This window comes from Bacillus rossius (genome assembly GCF_032445375.1).
Source record: "Bacillus rossius redtenbacheri isolate Brsri chromosome 4 unlocalized genomic scaffold, Brsri_v3 Brsri_v3_scf4_2, whole genome shotgun sequence".
NCBI classification, from domain to species: domain Eukaryota; kingdom Metazoa; phylum Arthropoda; class Insecta; order Phasmatodea; family Bacillidae; genus Bacillus; species Bacillus rossius.
The window spans coordinates 36,559,359-36,579,145 of NW_026962011.1; the positions used below are offsets into that span (position 1 = coordinate 36,559,359).

The following is a 19,787-nucleotide window of genomic DNA, read 5'->3' on the forward strand; positions in this document are numbered from 1 at the left end:
GGTTCCCGTGGACTGTATAAACTCACAGTTTGTAAGAGCTACACTAGGCCAAAAGTGTCGACTTGCCAAGGGTGTATAGCTGGTTCCCGTGGACTGTATAGCCTCACAGTTTGTAAGAGCTACACTAGGCCAAGAGTGTCGACTTGCCAAGGGCGTACAGCTGGTTCACAAATCACCGCGAGCCGCAGCCGGAGGTGCTGGTGAGGCGAAGTCCGAAGGGCTTGCTCGTGTGTGTGCAGATGTGTACTGCAACTGGACGTGGGACCTGGTGCTGTGCTGGCCTCCCACCAAGGCGGGGACCACCGCGCGTCAGAGCTGCCCGCGAGACAAGGGCATCGACCCCTCCAGTGAGTGTCCCGCTACTTACTATGTGTGGCCCTAACTTGTGGTTGTTATAGCTTGTGTGTTTTTAAGTTACGGTAATAATGTTCGCAGGCTTTCACGGCCATTGTCTGAAGTAGCTTGGCTTCTGGGTTGTATAGCCGCGTCCTCGGCGAATAATTCACCGAAGTTTCGGTCGACATCGCAGTCGCCATCATCAGGGAGCAGTTACCTACTGATGGCTGTAAGTAACTGCTACCTGATGATGCCGACTGCAATGCAGACTGAGACGTCGGTGAATTATTCGCCGAGGACGCGGCTACAACCAAGAAGCCAAGCTACTTTTAAGTTACGTTTTTTGGCGTTGTGTGATTTTTAGTCTCGTGTTTTCCAACGTACGACAGTTGCATGTTGTTATTTTCTACGTTAAGTAGTTATAAGTTATGTGGATTTTCAGAGAGTTTGTAATTACGTGTGGTAGACAATACACACTTGCCGTTTTCCCAAGCACGCAAGGGTCAGCGCTGTCCATCCCATTAGTAGAGACCTGTAAAATTCGCGGATTCATTCGGTGATAGGCTAGAATTCAAACACGTATACCTCTTAGATAATTTTGTTATTGGCTTACTGTTCATCTGGACGAATCTCAACCAGTTATAACCCTCAATCAAAGAAGCAACGAATCACAGACAAACCAGCTGAGACGACTTACAAGTCGGCAGCCAATGAACTTGCGTTATTTGCCCGAGTGTACAGGGGTATGTGCAGTCTATCCTGAAGGCCATCGAAACCGCGAATTTTGCAGGTCTCTACCCATTAGTCACTGAACTAGCGAATTTTCTCAGTACTCACCCACACAACAGGACTTCTCTATTCGACAGGGATCATTTTCGGGCATGAACGCTAGCGTGTCACGCCCGTGTGGCTTGAGTCGTGGGTTCCACTCCGTTGCGTCATCATCATAAATTCATGAGCACCGAGTCGACACCAAGTGGTTCGGAGCCCACTATAATCTCGGAGGTCCTGAACCCTTAAGCCTCTGTGCATGACCTCAAGCCTTGAAACACTTGCTGTTTCCGATTACCTCATTAAATGATGTTCCGCCTTAAAAGGATCTTTGAAAAGTTCATCTGAAAGTCATTATTGTTGACCTTATAGACGGTTACCAGGATCCTTACGGAATCGTAAATGCAGCCTTTCGTTGAAGAACTAGTTGCTTGCGTGCCTTTGAGGTGTTTGGGGCGCACTCTTTTAGTAAAACATGTAAAGATAGTTTGTGCTTAGCCAGCGGACTGCTGTATATATAGTATTGTCAAGTTATTAACGTGAACTCTAAAAAAAAATAATTAATATTGCTTTGTTAAGGGTATACGAAAACGACGAAACAGTTGCAACAAACAATTTATTACAATATTATAGTTTATAAACTAAAAAAAAAGTATTTGTCAGTTACACACAAACACGTTGAAGCATTCTAATATCCACATAATGGCTCCATCATCATAATCAAATCGAGGGTAGCAAATTATTCTATTGTCATCCGGATTACACGTACCTACTTGCTTAGTTTCCAAATTGATACACGACAATTATAAGTAGTTTAAAATCGACTTCCAAGATTTGTTTACACAACTTGTTTATTGGTTACAAGTGAAGCTATTATGAGCGTGTTAAAAATACAGTGAATACAGACAAACAACAGTTTTGGACAACACAGCGACACTAAAAGGATAGCACAGGCGCACACAGCGATGAAACCGAACAGATATTCTGGACGTTGTAACGACGTCGACACAGACGAGCACGGCATGTAACTTAGGTTCACACCTCATACATTCATCAATACTCCCCCAGGCATATGATCCCGCTAGGGTGTTATGCTGGTTAGGAGAAAGATGGGTCTTTTACATGCCTGACACTGTTACCAGTGCCAAACATGGGTTCCGAGAACCGGGAAATAGATTCGCCATTTCCAATCGCGGCATGTTACTGGAGAGCGCACGGCTAGGCCGAGAGGTTGAGGAGACACATCCCAACTTCGGCCCCACCGACCCGCCCTCAGCTCCGCCGTTAAACCCCCAGACCACCTACAGAGCCAGCCCCCTCTGTGGGATCTGAGTAGCGCCTTTGAATATATATACTGTATAGAAGTCACCAGCCCAGGTTAAAATTTCTAATACGGTTTTGAGGTAGTTGGTTAATTCACCGCCGCAATCGCCACCATCTCTAGGGCATCGACTTGTGGTGGTCCCTAACGGACAAGTGTCGAACTCTTCAAACACCCCTTCCCCCTCCCGTTGAACGACCTTGAGCTGCAGTGAATGATAGGTGGGGGGGGGGGGTGCGGGGGAATGACAGCGGGCGACAGTGCTTCGCTCTAACGTGTAAATAACAACCTAAGACGATACAGGGCGTTACGGCAGCGCACTGCAGCGGTGAAGTTCCCAAGCTGCTGCTCATCATACGCTTCTGAAAAACGTAGAGTAAATCCTATCCACTCGCGACTTGTATACAGTATATATATTCAAAGGTAGCACCGTCACGGAACCATACCTCTCACGTCTCTGGGACCCCTCGGTCACCCAGTTGTTGCTAGACGAGCACGGCAGTGTGAAGTGCGAGCGCGGGCGGTGGGTCCGCAGAGTTCGCGTACAAGCGGTGCTCCGTGGACGGGCGCTGGGAGGGCAGGGAGCCGGGGGACTACGGCAGTCCTCAAGGCTGGACCAACTACACGTCCTGCTTCACGCCCGAGATGCTGCAGCTCATGAGGAAGCTCTACGCCGGCTCCGAGGACGCCGCCAAGGTACACGCCGACAGAGCTCTGCACGGAGGAAGCGAGCGGGTCGGTACCACGACGCCGAAATACCATAACGCCGAATGTCAAAACTGACCACAACGCCGACAGCTAGAAAACTGCCGTGTACCACAACGCCGAAATAACAACTGAATGAATTTGTGTGTGTTTCTTAAATGTACCTTAACGCCGAAATACCACAATCAAACCTAACCTTACCTTACCTAACCTAGCGTAATATAACCTAACCTAGCGTAATATAACCTAACCTAACTTAACCTAGCCTATCCTAGCCTAACCTAGCCTAACCTAGTCCAACCTAACCTAGTCTAACCTAACCTAGCCTAACCTAGCCTAACCTAGCCTAACCTAGTCCAACCTAACCTAGTCTAACCTAACCTAGTCTAACCTAACTTAGTCTAACCTAACCTAGTCTAACCTAACCTAACCTTTGTGGCAGTCCTGCAATGACATTTCTCAGCGTTAGTGTATTTCGGCGTTGTGGTACACAGCAGTTTTCTAGCTGTCGGCGTTGTGGTCAATTTGGCATTTCGGCGTTGTTGTATTTCGGCGTTGTGGTGCGTCCCCGAAGCGAGCTATCCCTTCTCAGGAGCACCATACACGCACAGTAACGAGTGTGCATAGGAGAGAAAATCGGTTACATCATGTAGCTCATAATTATCGCACACGGCATTGACAAGAACATCACTTTACACATTCCTCTTGTTCATAAAACCAGTTCATAGAGAACTTTAGAATTTTTTCTTCCAAAAATTTTAGTTGTACAAATAAAAAAAATATAACAATCTATAGCTGGATAATTTAATTCATGAAATGATTTCTTAAATATTAAAGTAAGGTTTTGTATACTGTTTTTCTTGTGAATTTGTATGTTTTCTTAAAATATTAATTTTTGCATTTTATATTTATTTGTATTAAACAATGTTATACTGTATCCTGTATTCAAAATGAATTTTTCTTTTAAACTTTAAGCTTTATAAAGAAACTAATCTAAGATTTTTAGGTAATTTTTAATAATTTAAAATGTTTACATTATCAAATACCGCACGTAGATACAAGTGACTATATGCATTCACACACAACTTGCTTTAGCGAGTGTTAAATTTTCCTGTTCAATTAAGTGAATTGTATAAAAAGTATAAAACAAGATTAAATAAATATATTATATTATTATAGTTCGGAATGGAGATCAACATGAAGAGGCCTGGTCTGTCGTGCAGAACTGCGTGTATGGGGCTGCCGGCCTGCAGATGTCGTGAGTGTGGGAGTTCCCACAGTGGCGCCTGTGAGTTCCCACGGTGGCAAATGTGGGAACTCATACACGCGCAAAGCGAAATTGCGTGTTATACACTCCATTTTATTCTTTTATGGCGACGAGGGCAAAAGATTTCCTAGCGGAGTAGTTCTCCATTGAGCTTGTTTGCATCTCCTACACAAGTATCATTTTTCATGATTTGAGAAGAGACCGTAGTATGCACAGTTTATCCGGCTCTCGTTGATCCAATTCTTCGGATAATACAGAACAGATTTGTAGCTATTTTATTTAATGTTACACATAAAAAAGACAATGTTATTGTACATTTATGCAAATGCACCTGACCAAGCTTCATTCAAACAACATACATGTTCGAAGTAGAAGAAACTTGACGAAATATTTGTTTATAAAAATGAGGTGAAAAGTTATTTTAATGTTTTTAATGACTTGTTAACATTATATGATATGTATAGTATGTAATTTTGTTACAAAACATAGTTTATTTTATGGTAGTAAACGGTAAGTCTGCGGACTTAAAGATATATATATATATTTTTAACTTATTGATAGAGATTTGCAAAATTCGCGGGTTCAATGACCACCAGGATAGACTCTACTACACTCTACACGCTCGGTCAAATGCCACTTGTTCATTGGCTGCCGACTTGTGAGTCGTCTCGACCGAGTGTCTGTGATTCGACAATTCTTCGAGCGAGGGGGGTCTCTCTCTAATTGGCCCTCATTAAATCCAGATTAACAGTGAACCAAGTATGGTAGGAGCAGCGCCAAGGCATAATATTATTTGAATTGTAGCACATCACGAAATGAATCCGCGAAATTTTGCAGGTCTCTAGTTATCGCTCACATTACCTGGATCATACCGGGGGTTTTCGCTCGTCCGAGCAGCCGGCGGCGCCGGTGCGTCAAGGCGAGCGAGGCGTGACGAGTGACGGGTGACGGGTGACGAGTGACGGCTGACGCGGTGCTTGTCCGCAGGTGAAGCTGGACATCGCCGAGCGCACGCGGGCCCTGGAGATCGTCGGCTTCAGCGTCTCTCTGACGGCTCTGCTGCTGTCTCTCGCCGTGTTCTGCCACTTCCGGTGAGCGGCATCCCTCCCTCCAGTGCGGCGATTTCCTCCCTCGACTCGACACCCCCTCTCCCCCGCCCGTAATCACCAAGTGAGGTTTTTCAAAAATTGGTTGTCTGTAAAGTCGGTTTACGGACGACAGTTTTAACGTGACAACGTCATAACAAAAACATTGACGAAATGATTGCATACTTTTATGAATAAAATTGAGTCATTTTTATTGAATCATTAATTACTATTTATGTATGGATGCAAAGAAGGAGTAAAATTGAAATCTACAATTTAATTGATAAATTTACCTTTATTTGCACTCGTTAATTCAAATATGTTTATTACTTCAACGAAGAGATTATTTTAACTTTAACTTTTACACATTTTTGCTATTTAACTCTTTCCAATCTGTGTTATTCTGTTAAGGATAGGACGATGATAGGAAAAGTAGGAAACGAATGGGAGTGTTTCAAGTTTAATGTGTCTCGATAAAGTCAAATCGATGGTTGTTCCAATCGAGTGGAAGGGAGATAGATGCGGCGCAAGTGTACAATGAGCGTAACGGGACACAGCGTAACGGGACAATGTGCGTTACGGGACACCTTTTCGTGCGTGCAGCCGGCATTTTCGATTTATTAGACGTTGTCACGTCAAAAACATAATTCGCCTAATTATTTTTATTTTAGACCAGTTAGGACTAGTAAGTATTTAAGACAGAACGTAGTCTAGAATCACTGTCAGAAAACGCAACAATAAAATACTCAAAATACTCAAATAGGAAGTACTTAAATTCGTAAAAAAAATATATTCATTCTAATTCAGTCCACGGGGACTCATGTGTGGTCTTGAGAGCGATTTTGTGGCGGTCACATAACCGCGATAAATAATATTATTGTTGTAGGATTTAGCCATTTTTTTTAGTAGGGAAACGTTTTTTACTTAATTTAACCCAGTTTCCTCGTAGTTTTACACTGTTTCTTGCGGGAAAAAAAATTTACGTGATATTTACCTGGTTCCCCCTCTCCCCCCACGTGAGATTGGGTGAGATCCGGCTCTACCCCCTCCTCCCGCTCAACGCCTCTCGTAATTCATGGACGCCCCCTTGCGTTCACGTGTTCGCTCGCACGCCAGGTCCTGTTCTCGGTGGAGCATGCTTGCCGAGCGCTCGTGGTCAGATGTGTCTGCGGCTGGGCGTTCCCCAGAGGCAGACGCGCACCAGTCGCCCACGCGCGTACTGCACGAATCGCACGAATCATCCATTTAAGGTGTAACGGACACGTGTTTTGCAGTCTCGGCAATCCTCAAACATTATTTCGTGACATATCATTCATAATTGTAATATATAAAATTTAAATATAAAACATAAACGGGTCATAAAGTATCATAACAAGAAATTTTTTTTCTAGTTAAAAACATATCTGATCCGTTTCAGGTTAGTTTTTTTAATTATATATTGATATTTTGTATTTAATACATTTTTAAAATGGTTTATATCATCACTAAACTTGGGTGTTAAAACTGGTAGTTGATTCATCAGTAATGGCTGAAATTTGTAAATTGTTATTTTGTAGTTTTGTGTTTGACTAACTAGATGTAACTCATCTCTAGAGACCTGCATTATTCGCGGATTCATTTCGCGATAGGCTAGAGTCCAAATACTTTTGACATTATTTTGCTTCAGCGATTGGGCCACAGTTTATCTGAAGGACTCTGGGCCAATGAAAAATCTTTAACAGAAGAATTAGCGAATCACGATCATCCCAGTCAACAGGTGTTATGATTCGGTAACCAATGAGCAGATGTAATTTGCACGAGCGCATAGAGGATCATGGAGTCTATCCTATAGGTATTTGAAATCACGAATTTTTTCCGGTCTCTACTCATCACTAGAGACCCGGAAATTTCGCGGATTCATTTAGTCGCAAGCTAGAATGCAAACCTTCACAATCTCGCACTGTGTTCATGATTGGCACGCAGTTGTTTGGACACGCCCCTCTACGACCGTGAGCCAATGATGCCCAGCTAGGAGAGAAAGTAAGCGAATCAGGTAGTGCCAAATAACAAGGATAAAAATATGTTCTCGCTAAGAAATCAACCAATGGAAAAGTAAACATGGGTCGAGCACACCTATAACTTTGAATACTATCCTGAGGCCAGAAGAATCCGCGAAATTTCCGGGTCTCTACTCATCACAAGTTGTTCACGGCCCGTGGCCCAGTTTGAGAGTACTGCGCCGAACAGAAGTCTGAACGAACCAAAACGAGGCAGTTGTGGCAGCGCGAGCTTCCAGGATATCAGGCACTCCACGCGAGGTCGAAGTTGGCCACTCTCGTCGGTCGGGCTGCTGACCCCCACTCGGGCGGAGGGTGTTTGCGCAGGGCTGACCTCGGCGGGGCCTCCCCGGACCCTTCATCCCAGGGGCGAGGTCAGCCCAGTTCCTTCAGCTGGCGTTCCTACCTGGTTCTGTTCGTCTCTGTTACCTTAGCAGCTCCACACGTTCAAGGTGATTCACTTTCATTTGACTACTAGCTAATACCCAGCAATGCCTCAGTCGATTTTATTTTGTAATTTTTTTTTGAAGTGAATACACATATAACATAGCTTATCTCAATTCTCTAATCATCTGTTTCTTATGTACATCTATATATGTACATCTCTATCTCTCTCTACATACCTATATTTATATAGCTCTCTATATTTCTCCATCTCTCTCCTCTATACCTCGATATATGTCGCTCTAAAGCCAATGAAAATATTAAAAATCTACGTTTTTAATTATCTATATTTTATCTATCTTTTAACATGTCACAAGTGTGGCATAAGTTTATGAAAACACGTGCGCATTCGGATGCAACATTGTGTCAAAATTTTTTAAGCAATCGATTAAGAACTTTCTGAGATGAACGAACAAACATTTACAACTAGAACTATTTTTTTTTCAAAGGGTGGCTACACCGTTATAACAACAAAATTTATTCCATTAAATTAATTCCAAATATTTTACTGTGTTACAACAAAACAGATTGCTATTTTTAATATTAGGTATAAATTAGAGTATAGCGTAAAGTTCTACATACAGGTTTACGTATACTACAGCATAATACGAACTAAGATTCCAAGATCATGATAATGCTACCTTCAAATTAATTTTTTAAAGAAATTCTCAGTATTCAATATTATAATTAAATAACGTGTATAAAATTAATTATTTAATTTTGTAAAATATATTATATAAATTTTTAATAATAATATACGTAATATATAAATGTGATGAGTGTTAACTCTAATTTATTAATATTTATTATTTATAAAATTAAACTGTAATAATTTATAATTAAAATAAATTATAAATACTGAAATATATTATAACTTATATAAATACACTTTAAAATACTTGAAAAAGTTATTGAACACAATTTATAAAAATAATTTTCACAATAAATATATATTTTATAATTATGTGGACTTGTATTCAATACCAATCACTAAAGTATATGATTTAAAATAACATATTTAAATTTTATTTTTATGGACTTTGTTCATCCTGTCAATTTTAATTGCATGCTGCGCGCCCGCATAGTAAAAATTCATTCTCTTCATTTTTTTCATAACGCGTCTAAAGAAGTATAACATAAAAAATACGTTAAATAATTTACCAATGAACAGCTGAGCTCAGTTAACCAACTTAACAATAATCGTCTTACTTATACTTAAAAATTAAAAACTTATTCAAAAAATAATTATAACAATTATCATACAAAATAAAATAATGATAATTCTATAAAAAGTATTTAATTAAAAAGAAACAGTAATCTGTGATAACAATTAACAACCGACGCGCCCTGGTGAGCTGGGTCACAAGGTTTGCGCGAGAGGCCCTTCAAGTTATTTAAACCCGAACAATGCTTATAGACACATCCCGCACCGGTTTGCTTGGGAAAATGAAGGCAAGAATGCATGACAATTTTAAAATAACACAAGCCAAATTCACGTTTAAAAGATTTTTTATGATTAATAAAATCGTGTGAAATAAACGTTTTGATGAATAATTAAACTTCACATTAACTACATCCAAGAAAATTTCAAATATAAAACTAGCTTAAACTGCGTTAATGTCTAATCATAAACCGGCGGTTATGGCCACCAATGAAGTTTCCAACACAAAAAAAAAATTGTTACCTGAAAGTTCGCGTCGTCGAATCTTAAGGTCGTTTGTGCACATCGTAAGCCAGAGAGCGTCGACCTAATCATTTCTTTCCACTCACATAAATATTTTCTAAGCTGTGGGAGCCATTTCTCACAGAACAAAGCTCTTAAGGGTATTATTCTTGTTTTTAATTTTAAATGAGCTTCTCGTCAACAGCGGAGTCATTAAGGCGGTGACGCTCAACGACAGAACACAGGGTGGTCTGTAGTGGGGTAATTTTGGGAATTCATGAGAATAAAAAGGCGAAATGAGGCTACAAACCAGGTGGTAATGGATTGCGAGTCCTGAGTCTTGCGCGGTGGGACAAAAACACTTGAAGAGCGCGCGAGATCTTTCTAAGTTTCCGCCAGTCTGGGATGTGTCCATAAGCATTGTTCAGGTTCAAATAACTCAAAGGGCTTCTCGCGTAAACCTTGTGACCCAGCCCACCAGCTAGCGTTGGTTGTTAAATGTTACCACAGATTTTGGAACCGTGATCCGGCGCCAAAGTTAGCTTTTTAGCGTCTGCTGCCGACCGCGAGTTATTTTATTGTGGAGCTGCGGTGGTTTAGTGGTCAGATGATCCGCGAGCTTTACCGTGATACGGAGTGTTTCCTCAGAGTGCTCCCATCCGTCTGCAACAACCTCCATGTCCACGATACTTCCCACTCTGAATAAACCAATCGAAATATCAAACTGCATTTCCTTCCCCGCACAGTGCGCTACACGACCGCAAATCCTAGAGTTACCTCCCCCTATCCCTCCTCAGCAATAACACTTGCTCTCTGCCCCAATCTGCTAATGAGAGACCAGCGCGTAATGCCCCTGGGGGTCTCGGTAGGACGCCACTCTAGCCGTCACTCAGAGTGGCAGGCTTACCAGGTTTACCACCCACTCTTCCTGCTGAGCCCTCCTCGCGGTCAACTGGCGCTCTGCGGCATGACTGCACGGACCCGGATGCTGCTTGTGAACCCACGAAGCAGCCAAGTCTCACCGACATTAACAGCTTTCAAATTTGTGAGCTCAGAGGTCAGTGGGATGGGTTAGGATCGATATTTACCGACAAATTTGTTTTGCTTTTTGTATATTGGATAGGGCAGTAACAAAGAGCTAAATGTCGAGAAATTCTCACTTGGGTCAGTCTTAAAAAAAAGTCATGTCATAGATGTCACGTAACAGATTTATTTAGCGGATACGTTATTACGAACTAGACGCATTCTCTTTACGTTCGAAGACAAGCTGTATTCTTTTTTTCAAAATGATTGAACCTGAAATCACAATGGGAACTCCCTTTTTCTTAACGCAAGCGATAACATGTGCTTCAATACCCGTTTGTCTATATTTTGTAATGAGGTCACATGTTTCTCGAAACACTTTGGAAAATAATCGGACAGTAAGGCCAGCTCTCTACTCATTTCGTTTAACTTCAATTTCCACACTCATGTTTAAAACAGTTTTGAAAAAAAAACGTATATATATAAATATTAATCAGACCATCAAGTTCTGTTAAATATATTAATTAAAAAATACTTACCGACAGTAACAAGTAGCACTCAAAAATCCAAAATGCTTGTCCATGTAATGTTTAATAGTTCAAAACATGTTCCAAGAACAATAAACCAACTGAAGTGTAGGATAGTTCTGTCGAGACGCAGGTTGAGTACAAGACAATGCTGTCACAGGCTGGATGGGTTCTGCCAGTGGGATCCGAGGAGCCGTGAATGAATCCCGCAGCGTTCAGCTCGTTGTTCTGCTCCGCCCGCGAGCGCCGTCGCTGATTGGTTTACGGGCGCACAAAGACACTCCCGCGGCAGCGACTGTCAGGAAGAGACTGCAGGGTCTCCAGAGGCGAGCGAGCCCCTCTTTCGACCGGGACCAGTCGCGGCGTTGAAGGGGAGGAACCGACCACCAGCGTCCGTTCAAACGAACTGCAGAGGATCCCGACGATGACAAATGACGGGCACCCAGGGGGTGGCCTGGTAACGAAATGTCTACGCCGTAAAAAAAAAAATCGGAAAATAAGCGTATATGAAGGTTTTCATATTATTTTTAAAAAACTTATACATTTGAATATACTTGTTCATTTACACAAATATTTATATAAAAAATAATTGTGCTACAATACACGATTGTGCATCTGTTGTTACAGTAAATAACGTGTTAAAGTACACATCTGGAGGTCTGATCTGATGTAAATCACACAAAATCAAGTGTTAAATTAATTAGTATCATATATGCTGTACTTTTAAACATATGCACACTTCATTTTAAAAGTGCAAAATCTTTGTCAGAGTGAATACCAAGGTACTAAAAAAAAAAATGTGTTTTGCGGAGACATACAAACATTGACTGAAGTGTAGTGCATCCTGGAAAAATTTTTTTTTTAAATGATTGTTTTTGATGTGTTACATCTTAGGTTTCACTGCGCGGCATTTTGCGGGAGTAATTTCGTGAATGCACCGGAAGTCAAGGAACGGAAATGTGCAACAACCACGGTGCTGCCATCTGTGGCGGATGGCGCGAACCAAGTTTCACAAAGCCACGTGGATACGTCATATGGGCATTATTAACTGTTAAAATAATTATAACAAGATAGACAGATTTTAAAAAATCATTGTCGAAAATCAGGTACAAAACCGGGGTTCAGTATTCTTTCAAGTTTTTTTTGTTTTTATTGCAGTCGTTTCATTTATAGTTAAAAATATTTGTCAGCAAATGGAATGATTCGATATTCGAAGTATCTGCTCCGGCAGCGAATTCTAGCGGCGGGAGCGGAAACTACGTGTTTTTCGCGTCCACAAATGTAACTAAAAACAGAATTTGCGTATATTTATCACGCTCGGAATTATTTTTAAGAATCCTACGACAATTTTCGTGTCCGAGTTTCGTATTATAAGTGTGTTTGCAACACGAGAAAACACATGAATTTGCTCGTAACCCGGGGGTTAGATGTTCACACATCGCTGGCGAGTACTGAAATACTCGCTCACATTTGTTTTCATACATGTAACCGTGTTTTAACAACATAAATCCTAACTCATTATTGGTAACCACCGTTAGGTGTGGTCGAGCACAATTTCCGCAATGATGTATTTGGGTGTTGCGATATGGCGATGGTGAGTTCGAAAGTGGCTTCAATTAAGTCCGTCTCCTGACAATTCGTAACTCCGTTACCACAACAATGTGAAGGTGAAGGGGACCGCCTACCCAGGAGGGGGTAATAGTGTTGGTGAGGCGGGATGGTAAGTGTGACGCTTTCTGGTGCTTCTAGCGCGGCAAAGCCTCTTCTGGACTGGCGCGCAGTCTTCTCGTGTGAATGGAGAGTTGACGAAACGAATGTGTAGGGAAAGCGGGAGAATTTGTTGATGAGTCTCATCACCCTTCATCGTCTTTAAATACCTCAAGGTCAAAGTGATGTTAATCCAAACTTCGTTCCTTTCTTTTCAAACTCTTAAACATACTGAGCGATTCACGAAATTTTGCCGTCAATCACAGGGATTATTCCGTGCATCATTTGGAGCAAAATTTAATTTACAAGTTGTAAATTCGTCACAATGGACAGTTGATTGCATATGAGCATGGACATCGTGTACCGAACTGCACAAACACACGAGGTAATACTGGCAGTATCATGCATGCAGCTGTCGTAGCCAAAGGCACCCACTCAGAGCACTTGGCATGTAGCCAAGTGTATTGAAGAAGTAGAAGGAATAATTTTTTAACATCTTGTAGGGCATTCGTTATTTTTCTAACGGTTAGCACCACTCTGTTATTCTGGAAATCTGATCACATCGATGTGACGTGTATATTTTGATTCAAACTACGTAACTACATGTAAATCGTCCTGTGTGCTTATCGAACTGAGAGCGTGTTGTTCGGCAGGAGCCTGCGGAACAACAGGACGCGCATCCACAAGAACCTGTTCATCGCCATGGTGATCCAGGTGGTGATCCGGCTGACACTGTACATCGACCAGGCGGTGATCCGCGGCGAGCAGGTCGATCACCAGGCGCCCGGCTTCCGACCTGCGCGGCAAGGCATCGACAACACGGTCAGTCGACAGCAATGCAGGTCGACCGCACTGCAGGTCGTTAACATTGACGGTCGAAAACAATACTGTCGGTCGATAATAAAGTCGGTCGACAACACAGTTGGTCGAAAACACTATCAGGCGACAACACTGTCAGTCAACAACACAGTCGGTCGAAAACACTATCAGGCGACAACACTGTTAGTCGACAACACAGTCGGTCGAAAACACTATCAGGCGACAACACTGTCAGTCAACAACACAGTCGGTCGAAAACACTATCAGGCGACAACACTGTCAGTCGACAACACAGTCGGTAGAAAACACTATCAGGCGACAACACTGTCAGTTGACAACACAGTCAGTCGAAAACACTATCAGGCGACAACACTGTTAGTCGACAACACAGTCGGTCGAAAACACTATCAGGGGACAACACTGTCAGTCAACAACATTGTCGTTCGACAACACTGCAGGTCGTTAACATTGACGGTCGAAAACAACACTGTCGGTTGACAATAAAGTCGGTCGACAACACAGTTGGTCGAAAACACTATCAGGCGACAACACTGTCAGTCGACAACACAGTTGGTCGAAAACACTATCAGGCGACAACACTGTCAGTCAACAACACAGTCGGTCGAAAACACTATCAGGCGACAACACTGTCAGTCGACAACACAGTCGGTTGAAAACACTATCAGGCGACAACACTGTTAGTCGACAACACAGTCGGTCGAAAACACTATCAGGCGACAACACTGTCAGTCAACAACATTGTCGTTCGACAACACTGCAGGTCGTTAACATTGACGGTCGAAAACAACACTGTCGGTTGACAATAAAGTCGGTCGACAACACAGTTGGTCGAAAACACTATCAGGCGACAACACTGTCAGTCGACAACACAGTTGGTCGAAAACACTATCAGGCGACAACACTGTCAGTCGACAACACAGTCGGTAGAAAACACTATCAGGCGACAACACTGTCAGTTGACAACACAGTCAGTCGAAAACACTATCAGGCGACAACACTGTTAGTCGAGAACACAGTCGGTCAAAAACACTATCAGGCGACAACACTGTTAGTCAAGAACACAGTCGGTAGAAAACACTGTCAGGCGACAACACTGTCAGTTGACAACACAGTCGGTCGAAAACACTATCAGGCGACAACACTGTTAGTCGACAACACAGTCGGTCGAAAACACTATCAGGCGACAACACTGTCAGTCGACAACACAGTCGGTCGAAAACACTATCAGGCGACAACACTGTCAGTCGACAACACAGTCGGTCGAAAACACTATCAGGCGACAACACTGTTAGTCGACAACACTGTTAGTCGACATCACAGTCGGTCGAAAACACTATCAGACGACAACACTGTCAGTCGACAACACAGTCGGTCGAAAACACTATCAGGCGACAACACTGTCAGTCGACAACACAGTCGGTCGAAAACACTATCGGGCGACAACACTGTTAGTCGACAACACAGTCAGTCGAAAACACTATCAGGCGACAACACTGTCAGTCGACAACACAGTCGGTCGAAAACACTATCAGGCGACAACACTGTCAGTCGACAACACAGTCGGTCGAAAACACTATCAGGCGACAACACTGTCAGTCGACAACATTGTCGGTCGATAACACTTTCGGTCGACGAAACTGTCGCCCACACCACACATAACGTCTGAGGGTCACGTGAACCTTTCAGCGATCAGTGTTCGTCGGACACAATTTGGGGCATTGCATTTGTAGACGGGGCTTTTGGTACGGTCGAGGGGGAACGGAGGGACACCTTCGCTCTTCGCAACAAAAAAATATCTGCGATTACATCCTCCCGGAATCGAATCCGGGTCAGTTTAGTGGCCAGACATGGACTTTTTCATATAGATAGCATTTATTACGTTCAAGTACATACTTTTACATTGTTTTGGGTGTTTTTACAGTGGGCATGCCAGTATTCACAATGCGTACTTTTTCCCAGGGTTTACATATTTTTACAACATTGTTTACATACACTCACTGTAAAACAAATCGGAACATAAACGTATATGAAAGTTTTCATATTATTTTTAAAATTTATACATTACAAATTTTATACATTTGAATATACTTGTTTAATTACACAAATATTGATATAAAAACTAATTGTGCTACAATACACGATTGTGCATCTGTTATTACAGTAAATAACGTGTTAAAGTACACATCTGGAGGTTTGATGGAAATCACACAAAATCAAGTGTAAATTAATTAGTATCCTATATGTTGTACTTGTAAACATATGCACACTTCATTTTAAAAGTGCAAAATCTTTGTCAGAGTGAATACCAAGTAACTAAAAAAATGTGTTTTGTAATTTATAACTAAAGAACTACTAATATAAATACTTCTCTTTTTTTTGGCAGTATTTCACGTTTATATGTTCATTTTTATTTACATTGTTTGTAAAATTTTGTTTATATATATGTATTTATGTAAAGATAAATATTTTAATTATTGCTGTTAGCACGTTATTTAATATGATGGTCAATTCCTTACGATTTTAATTGAGTGTTCATGACTTTATACTATAAAAATGTTCTTAGAATTTATTGTCTCGTACAATGGAGATTACACCGGAGTTTTATCATTAGCATTTATAAAACTAACCCGAATACAACAGAAAGAATATCAACATTTCTTAAGATAAATTTAAAAAATATCATGGTCGAAATTTAAATTCCAGTTTATTTAAAAGGTTCATTTTTTAAAGTCCTCCGGGGAATGCCCCCGTTCCCACCTTTATTCTGGGGATATTCCACCCTCTCCCCCTCCACCAGGCCAACCAATGAGGTTCCTCTCCTTAAGACCCTGCAAGAGTGGGCCATGGCGCCGCAAGAGTGCAGTGCCGTCGCTGCTTGGAGGACTGGACGCTTCAACAGCTGTAGCTCCCGCGCGTGTGTTCCAGCCGGTGCTCTGCGAAGCATCGTACATACTCCTGGAGTACGCGCGGACGGCCATGTTCATGTGGATGTTCATCGAGGGACTCTACCTGCACAACATGATCACACGTAACTATCGCCTGTCTCATGTTCGCCGCGGCGGTGTGTAATACCCCAAGTGTCTTAAAGAATAATTAAATAAGTAGGTTCGATTCGTGACAGAGTTAGCAGGGCTCAGAACTGCTTCACAAGCTGCTGTAGGCAAAAGTAGTCACGCGGTGAAATAAAGTTACCGGCCTCCGACGTGCCTGGAGGCGGGAGAAATATTAGCCAGAATGCTAAGCTAGCATGAGGCTGGGAAAGAAAATCTGCTCGCCTCTGAGAACAGAGGCTGAGGGCCTGACCGTAAAGAAAATAAGATTAAAAAATATATATATTTAAAAAATATTTAAGATTACAAAATTTTAAATAAAACGTGCCTAAATCCCTAATACACGGCACATGTGTTTGAGGAACACACAGAGCATTGGCTGAACCGCGGTGTTTGCGGCAAGAACTGTACCTCATGGAAGTGACTGTGTTTGACGACGGAAATTATAATTCCTGCTTACTAATCATCATTGGAGACCCGGGAAATTTCGCGGATTCATTTAGTCGCAAGCTAGAATGCGAACCTTCACATTCTCGCACTGTGTTAATGATTGGCACGCAGTTGTTTGGACACGCCCCTCTACGACCGTGAGCAAATGATGCCCAGCTAGGAGAGAAGTAAGCGAATCAGGTAGTGCCAAATAACAAGGATAAAAATGTTCTCCCTAAGAAATCAACCAATGGGAAAGTAAACATGGGTCGAGCACACCTTCAACTTTTAATTCTATCCTGAGGCCAGAAGAATCCGCGAAATTTCCGGGTCTCTAACCATCATCACAGAACAAGAAGGGAGATATTGAAGCACGACTCCTACGCTGGAAACTGAAAACCATGTTTTGCGGGTCACGTGACGCAATCTGTTGGGTGGGCCCATGACTACTTGCAAAACAACTCGGGCGGTGTCGTGTTTATAATGTTAATTTAATTACTTGACGACTAATTTCTTGGTAAAAGAGATTTAAGCTGTAAGAAAAACACTTGATGATGTTTTGTAATAAAAAATAAGCATGTTCTATATGAATGAGTAGGAGAGGAAAAATTTCTGGTTTTCCACACCACAGCTCCATTTCCGCAGAGCTCTTTTAAGTGTTGGCGGTGGTGAGGTAAAACAGGACTTCAATTAAATTCTATCTCCCGGCAATTTCTAAGCTCAATGGGACTAATGGCCTTTAGACGTAGAGGCCAAATTATCATTAACGCTAACCCGAAATATTTTGTAATAAACCTTGGAACTATGTTTGATTGAAGTTTAAGTAAACGCATTTTACTGAAAATATTAATGTGCTGATCCAGCGAAATTGTTAAAGAAAAATATAAGCGTTTCCATTACAAATATTCTCATTCATATTCGGATGAAAAAAAAAGTCCCTATTTCAAACACACGTGGAATCACTGGTTCAAGTAAGCTAGAAAATTTTGTCAAGTCAAAAAACAAACCACAACAAAATTAATTTGTACACGCAGTGAAAGGATACATAAATGACAAAAAAAAAAATGAAGTGTTGGTTTGACAAAGAAAATAACCGATAGCTGTTGGTATAAACCTGGTTGCTACAGGAAAAGTCTAAATATATTGTCACTAAGCTTTGGTTGTTTATAGAGTAATATTAAATAAGGAAAATCTATATAGTAACTAATTATTGGTTAGTGTCATCTCATTTCAACACGACACGGCGAACAGTTGTATCAGATGCGCTATTAGAAGGCAGATTTCAAAACAAATTGGGACGTACTTACCTGAAAGAGATGTGTTACTAAAAATACCTAGTCTATATATTTATTGCCTAGTCTATATATTACATAGTCTAGGTACTGCCTAGTCTATGTTTTGCCTAGTCGTTTGACCGGGTTCGATTACCGACCGGGTGGGCGACTAGTGTTGTTGGGAAGCCTACTATTCACAAAGTCTTTTCAACACGCCCAAATATTTACCTTAGTGTAACTTGGTTTTTTTTCATTAAAAAAAGTGTCTAAGGTTCACACCGGTCCATTCCGTGGCCCGAACAGTTCCGAAGTTCACCGAAGATCCCAGCTCGCTAGTACAACTTCGGTGCACCTCCAGTATAAAAACTCTTCAATATTCACATGTAATGGAAAACAAATTAGTGTGGAAAATAGTCTTGGCCCTCCAGTCGTAAAGTAAATACATTTACGTACCTGTCTTCTTGCAATCAGTCTCGACTACGCTATATTCCTAAGGATTTCTGGAGAACCACAGGATCAAGTAAACAGTAGAGCGGTGACAATGATCAGGGCAATCTCTCGCTGAAAACAGTCTCGGCCACGCTATTGAATCACAACACAAATTTACGTCAAATATTTTAAATGAAGATAACCTAACCATTAACAATTTTAAAAGGATTTTTTTGTAGCAACATAACCTAATTAATCATTCTGAAACTTTCACATAACTTGTAATATTTACACATTCCCTAACCACTCATTAAAATGGTAAAATACCAACATTTTTAAATTTTTATACTTTTGTTTAAAAAGTGGCTCTTTTTTTCAGCTTTACCAATGTTTGAACCAATCAACATTAACCTTATAATTAAATAGACGCTACAAATGGACAAACAAAACCGAACATGCATGAACGCGGACTCGGGATAGACTGGTGTGAGTCCTGGGTTTCTCGTTAATTGCATGTAAAGTTAAAAAAATTTTGTGCGTTAGAGTTATAATTACTTGGCGTGTTAAAAAAAACTTTCTTTAATTTTGTATGCAAATAATTAATCAACTAAAATAATAAAAGTACTGGAGTGATATTATATATTCAGTTGGTAAAGAATAAATTCAATTAATTAAAGAAAACTTAATTAATACTCAGTATTCAATACCAATAAAAGCACTTTTATAAAATTAATTATTTAATTTAGTAAATTAATTGAATTTAATATAAATTTAATTTGAATTTTTAATTATAAAAAAATAAATTTTAATTATTTACTAAACAATAATTTTATAATTTATAACGCAAATAAATTATACCTACGGGAAAATGACCTCACTT

At 41.0% G+C, this 19,787-nt stretch overlaps 1 protein-coding gene across 1 annotated transcript in view; it reads left to right on the top strand.

The window, feature by feature from the left end:
• The window catches only part of LOC134542149 (PDF receptor), a gene marked incomplete at its 3' end in the record, with an annotated part of 62,786 nt that overhangs the window by 27,495 nt on the left and 15,504 nt on the right, over window positions 1-19,787 (top strand). The window contains exons 2-6 of the mRNA XM_063386164.1: window positions 240-347; window positions 2,964-3,124; window positions 5,388-5,491; window positions 13,539-13,707; window positions 16,651-16,753. Of these exons, the coding sequence (XP_063242234.1) occupies window positions 240-347; window positions 2,964-3,124; window positions 5,388-5,491; window positions 13,539-13,707; window positions 16,651-16,753 (645 nt within the window). The remainder of the gene's footprint in view (window positions 1-239; window positions 348-2,963; window positions 3,125-5,387; window positions 5,492-13,538; window positions 13,708-16,650; window positions 16,754-19,787) is intronic.